This window comes from Lathyrus oleraceus, chromosome 5 (genome assembly GCF_024323335.1).
Source record: "Lathyrus oleraceus cultivar Zhongwan6 chromosome 5, CAAS_Psat_ZW6_1.0, whole genome shotgun sequence".
In the NCBI taxonomy this organism is placed as follows: Eukaryota; Viridiplantae; Streptophyta; class Magnoliopsida; order Fabales; family Fabaceae; genus Lathyrus; species Lathyrus oleraceus.
This window is the reverse complement of record NC_066583.1, coordinates 453,491,403-453,497,753: the sequence shown is the minus strand read 5'-3', so window position 1 is coordinate 453,497,753 and position 6,351 is coordinate 453,491,403. Positions and strand designations below refer to the sequence as shown.

General features: G+C 37.5%; 1 protein-coding gene and 1 long non-coding RNA gene across 3 annotated transcripts; both read left to right on the top strand.

Moving 5' to 3' along the window:
* The first annotated feature begins 2,322 nt into the window (after positions 1-2,322).
* LOC127085381 (uncharacterized) lies at positions 2,323-3,720 on the top strand. Of its 2 annotated transcripts, XR_007789112.1 has the most exons (4): positions 2,323-2,537; positions 2,980-3,102; positions 3,193-3,363; positions 3,603-3,720. It is a non-coding gene; the product is annotated as an uncharacterized LOC127085381 (long non-coding RNA). The 2 variants fall into 2 exon arrangements; XR_007789111.1 differs by having other exon boundaries at positions 2,330-3,102.
* A 109-nt stretch (positions 3,721-3,829) lies between these two features.
* Positions 3,830-5,624, top strand: LOC127081293 (pyrophosphate-energized vacuolar membrane proton pump 1). Its single transcript, XM_051021565.1, has 5 exons — positions 3,830-4,224; positions 4,336-4,422; positions 4,520-4,850; positions 4,949-5,359; positions 5,448-5,624. Exons 1-5 carry the CDS (start codon positions 3,890-3,892, stop codon positions 5,622-5,624), a joined length of 1,341 nt encoding a protein of 446 aa, XP_050877522.1. The 5' UTR covers positions 3,830-3,889.
* The last annotated feature ends 727 nt before the right edge of the window (positions 5,625-6,351 follow it).

Below are 6,351 nucleotides of genomic sequence, written 5' to 3'. Positions count from 1 at the left end.
TCTTTTTCATTTTTCCATTTCATTTTGATCACATGACTTCAAAAAATCATAAGTGATTCAGTTTTTGTCCAAATTTGATGAGACTTTTTGCATTATTCTCCTTGTGATGTGTAGCTTTTTTTGGTGATTTTTAATATTTTTGTGCACATGTGGAAAAATAAATTGCCTAGGGTTTGATTGAATGTGTCCAATTTGTGTATGCCATGCTATTTCACTCATAAAACGATGATGCTTCCATAGAAATGCTTGAAATGTTTTGTGCATGTTCTAGACTCTTTGCTGGTGATTTTGATATGTGGTTTGCAATTTTTGGATCCCTGGTTGATGAGATATGAATTTTTTATTAGAGGTGTGACAATTTGTGTCACACCATGCTTGGTGAATTTCATGATTTTATTTGATGTACTTGTGAACATTGGATTGAGCCAAACTTTTGCATGATTGAGCATATGGATGTTGAGAACACATGAGAATTTTTTTGGATTTATTTCTTGCATTTCCTATTTGATTGGAATTTTCTCCCCTGTTTGGTCATTTGTTGAGTTTTTGTGACACATGTGTGTATTTGACTTGTAAAATTCCCATGCCTTATCATATGAAGATGAAACTTGGTGGAGTGGTTCTTAACATGTTTAACTTCATTTTGGCTTTGGTCCCATTCATTTTTATTTTGTTTCCACTGTTTGGCATTCATTTGAAGTTGGTGCATGATTTGTGGCATTGTTTGAGCTTGTATAAGCATGACATGACTTAGTGAATTTAATTTCCCTACTTCCCTTGATCCAAATGAGCTGAAAATTGATATGCTACTCATTGAATGTGTTCTGTTTAGGCTGGAATTTTTGTGGAATTTATTGAGCTGTTTTGATATTGATTTGATTGTGATCATTCTGTTTGCTCTAATATGTTTCCAAAGTGCATAGTTTGGCATGTTTTGTGTATGAAATAGATTTGGTACATAGTTTTGGTGTGAGACCAATTGGATTCTCTTTTTGCTTGATAAATCTTTGTTTTGGTTAATTTTCACTTGCTGTTTTGGATTTTTCATCTCCTTTGGACCCTAGGCTTGTCCTAGTGGTCTTGTTTCTCACATTTGAATGTGATTTTCAGGTTGAAGAAGCAAATGCTTCAAGGAGAATAATGCAAGTTGATTGAGTTTGGTTGATTGCTATGAACTAACTTGGTTTATTTTGTAGGATGCTTGGCTCACTTGAGTTGATTGTGCTTTGCACATTGCATTGTTTGATTACATTGACTGTTGATTCTTAACTTGTTTGTTTTGACTGTGTGATGGGTATACTAACTGTATTAGATTGATTTCAGGTACCATAGTCGCTTTAGTTCTTTAAGAACTTGCTGTGCGGCTGCTTGGTTGTATAAACCGATTGAGGTAGACTCTCTTGTCTCCATGTAGTCTGGAAGACCTGGCTTGTTATTTAGCCAGGCAACTGTCTGAAGTCCTCCTTAAGAGGCGATGTTTGTGATTGTTTACTTTTGTCCCCAAGCAGGTAAAGACCTCTATGAGGCAATTGGCAGAACCCAAGGGATGTGCAATCCATCCCCTGCTATTCTTGTTGAGTCGTCCCTCTGCTCACACCACCGTGTTGATGCATTGGGACATTAACCCAAGATCAGTTGAGTCAGAGTCTTGAGTCACTACTAGAATAAGTCATTTTAGCCTCCTAGTTTAGAGTCGGCCACCGACACGGACACTATTAGTGTCGGCTAAGCCTACACTAACGGACTCTATCTAGGTACACTTGTAAGATAAGTTATTTTTTTTATCAGTGTCGGCAAAACCGACACTACTTGTTATTTTATATTTGAAGAATGTTTGATTAATTTATTTAGAGTCGGTGAGACCGACTCTATCTAGTAGCATTATTTTTTAATTAGTATTTATTTACTTAGAGTCCGCTGAGCCGACTCTATTCTTATAACATATACAATTTCCATTGATTTATCTATAATATATATATATATATTTAAGGTTTAAGTATTTTATTTATTAATTAGAGTCCGCCAAGCGGACTCTATGGAATTTTCTATTTCGTACCAAAAATCAGCTTATTTCCCTCTTTCCTTTTCCCTCGTCATTTTTCATTCTCCCTCCATTTCATTTCACAAAACGAAAACCCTAATCTGATTCTTCCTCTCTCTCTTCCGATTCTTCCTCTCACCGTCGCAGGCGTCACCACCGTAATCGCCGAGACCGCGACAAGGACTCCGTTAAGAACCGAAAAAAAACCAAGTCTCACTCCCACACCAAACGACGTCGCAAGCATCATCGCTAGTTTCTGATTCTGATTCATATTCTTCATCCCCCTCTCTGATTACTCCAGGTTCCAATTCAATTCCTCACATAACGGACTACATGCTTATTCCCTTTTTAATTTTTATTTCTCGGTATATACATGATTTGATTCCATATTCAATTTACTATCCATGAATTTTTATGTACAGACGTTCTCAAATGCTATGGAATACAGTTGAAGAAATAGTTTATTCAACCTTTTGTCTCTGTGTTTTGGTTACGGGTATGTTTGTATGTTTCCACTAATTTGAATTAATCAAATTTAGTTTAAAGTTCGTCTGTGTATTTGGTTCTGCCGTGAAGAAAATTGATTTTGATTGAATTGATTCTGTAAAAGTAATTCTGGCTAAAAGTGATTTACAGTATGTTTTAGATAAATTGTTGCAAAAGTGAGTTGAGCTGTGTTAAGAAAGAAAAATCAGTTCTACATGATTTACAGTATGTTTTACAGTGATTTACAGTATGTTTTACAGTATGTTATAGAAAGAAAAATCAGTTCTACATGAGAGCAACCGAACATGTTAAAATCAATTTTGGGTGATCCAAATGTTATGGTATTGATCAATATGACACTCAAGGCTTAGGTCCTTAGATTCTGCAGCTAAATTTTATGTCATTATTTGGTAAATGATTCTTGGATTCGTATTTATGTGTGACAACTTCAGACATTTCAAGTTCCGTCTTTTTTGAGAAGAAAAGCCAACCCTAAAAATGTTGTTTCCATCATACTGGGAGGAGGTTCTGGTGTTCAACTTTTTTCTCTTACCAAACGAGCTGCTACACCAGCTGTGAGTTAACCAAACCATTGTTTTTGTTGACTCAAAATTCGAGAATTGTTTCATTCGGTAATGATACATAGTATTGTTTACATTTTTCAGGTTCCTGTTGGTGGATGCTACAGGCTTATAGACATTCCAATGAGCAACTGCATCAACAGCGGGATCAACAAAGTATTTGTATTGACACAGTTCAACTCAGCATCCCTTAACCGTCATATCTCTCGCACCTATTTTGGAAATGGCATCAACTTTGGAGATGGATACGTAGAGGTATGTATCAAGAAATCGGCTGTTAATTGTGAATGGTGTATATCGTCATGTTTAATTTTTGAACCACTGAAAATAAAATAAAAATCCCTTGGAATGCATGTATTCCATTCTCTCCTAATACCCATTAGGAAGTTATCTGATTTTCTCCTAATACCCATTAGGAACTTATCAGCCATTCATTTTTGTCTAATATATGTTTTAATTTTCAGTGGTTGACGAGTTAATTATTTGCCTTATAGAAAATGGATCGTACTTGAAGAGATTTTTGATTGCTCTACTAGTGAAGCAGATAGAGGGCATTGATGAAGATAAGCGTGATGTGACGTGAATGAGGGTTCAAATAGAAACAAAAGGGTGAAGCAGAACTAAATTTTCTTTTCTTTCTAGTTTCTCTTTCTAGTTTTGCTGTTTTTTATATTGCTTTTGGTTTTTGGTTTATTTAGTTTTTTGCTTATGTCTCCTTGAACTCTTGTGTATTCAGGTTATTGCTGATAATGTTGGTGATAATGTTGGTGATATTGCCGGTATGGGATCCGATCTATTTGGTTCATATGCAGAGGCATCTTGTGCTGCCCTTGTTGTTGCTTCCATCTCTTCTTTTGGGATAAATCATGAGTTCACTGCCATGTTGTTCCCTCTCATCATCAGTTCTGTGGGCCTCCTTGTTTGTTTGCTCACCACCTTATTTGCAACCGACTTTTTTGAGATCAAACTTGTAAAGGAAATTGAGCCAGCATTGAAAAAACAGCTTGTTATTTCAACAGTACTGATGATTGTTGGAATTGCAATTGTTAGTTGGATAGCACTCCCATCTACCTTCACCATCTTCAATTTTGGAGAGCAGAAAGTTGTCAAGAACTGGTTAGTTTCATAACACTTATTGTTAGGGTTTCAGTCTATTTACGAAATAATGATTTGAATCATAAATTTTGAACAGTCTTCGTACTTACTGGATTGATTTTGGCTTTGCAGGCAGCTATTCTTGTGTGTTTCTGTTGGACTTTGGGCAGGGCTTATCATTGGATTTGTTACTGAATACTATACCAGCAATGCATACAGGTAAAAGCAATTCTGAATCATATTTTGCATTTTCATCTTCATTCATCTAATTGATTAAATATTAACAGGAGTTACATTTTCTTTCTGAATTTTGCAGCCCTGTGCAAGATGTTGCTGATTCCTGCAGGACTGGTGCTGCTACCAATGTTATCTTTGGTCTTGCCTTGGGATACAAGTCTGTTATCATTCCAATTTTTGCCATTGCAATTAGTATTTTTGTAAGTTTCAGTTTTGCTGCTATGTATGGTGTTGCTGTTGCTGCACTTGGAATGTTGAGTACTATAGCAACCGGATTAGCCATCGATGCATATGGTCCAATCAGTGACAATGCCGGAGGTATTGCTGAGATGGTTGGAATGAGTCACAGAATTCGTGAGAGAACCGATGCTCTTGATGCTGCAGGAAACACAACTGCTGCCATTGGAAAGGTTCAGTTTTCCTCTTTTTTTTTCTTTTCTTTTCACCTAGTTCAATATATTCTATTATTCTAGTTAAGTTCTTGATGTATGTTGTAACTATGTTGTAGGGGTTTGCTATTGGTTCTGCCGCCCTTGTGTCTTTGGCCCTTTTTGGTGCCTTTGTGATTCGTGCTGGTGTTACAACCGTCGATGTCCTGACTCCCAAGGTTTTCATCGGTCTGATTGTGGGCGCCATGCTCCCTTACTGGTTTTCTGCCATGACCATGAAGAGTGTCGGAAGTGCAGCATTGAAGATGGTTGAGGAAGTTCGCAGGCAATTCAACACGATTCCTGGATTGATGGAGGGAGCTGCGAAACCTGACTATGCCACATGTGTGACAATCTCCACCGACGCTTCCATCAAAGAAATGATCCCACCTGGTGCCCTTGTTATGCTAACACCCCTTATTGTTGGGATCTTTTTTGGTGTTGAAACACTTTCTGGTGTCCTTGCCGGATCATTGGTTTCTGGTGTACAGGTAATTAATGTTTGGTACCCACTGTCTGCTGCTTGTAATACAATCAATATTAATTCATGATGCAATGTGGTTGTTGTGTTGATTACAGATTGCCATCTCTGCATCCAACACTGGCGGTGCTTGGGATAATGCCAAGAAGTACATCGAGGTAAAATTGTCGAGGCTGCAACGACCCAATTACAAGAGGCTAACAAAGCAATGCGAGCTGCTACCGAGGCTGCAAAAGCTGCTACCGAGACTGCACAAAGGATGGAGAGGGAGATGAATGCTTGGAAGGAATTTATGATGAAGAAATTTGACACTTCAACTTTTGTATCACATTCTCATCATTATGATGACGATTTGGATGATCAATCACTAGATGAAGATTGATCTTGTACTTTTAGTAGAACGAATTAATCTCGGATGTGATTACTTTTTGTGTATGTTTTTTGAAAGTTAACGTGGGTAGAACTTTTGTAGTTACTTTCACGAATGTTTAAAATTGTTTCCAAATGTTTTACCATAAATATGATATTGTGGATTGAAAAAATTTGTTCGAGTGAGGTTGTCATGTTGCAACCCGTTATTGTCCTTTTTTGTTGACTTTAGAGTCGGTGTATGCAAGGCTAAATATTATTATAGACTTTTCTATGTTGACTTTAGGGTCGGTGACACGGACGCTATCTGTTGACTTTTTTTGTTGACTTTAGAGTCGGACAGGCCAACGCTAAACATAATATTGACTTTTCATGGTTTTGAAACAACATAGCATCGGTTCAATTAGTGTCCGCTTTAGCCTCCGTCTCCCCGAGGCTACGTAGCCTCAGTGTATCTTTAGCCGACGTTACACAGTAGCTTCGCAACTTTTATTCAAGGCCCGACACCGACGCCAAACCGACGCTAACCACATATTAGTTTCTGTTTTTTCACCGTTAGCGTCTGTAAATGGCCGACGCTAATAACAGTTTTTCTAGTAGTGAGTGTAGAAGGGTTCCCACTTTCTGGACCCA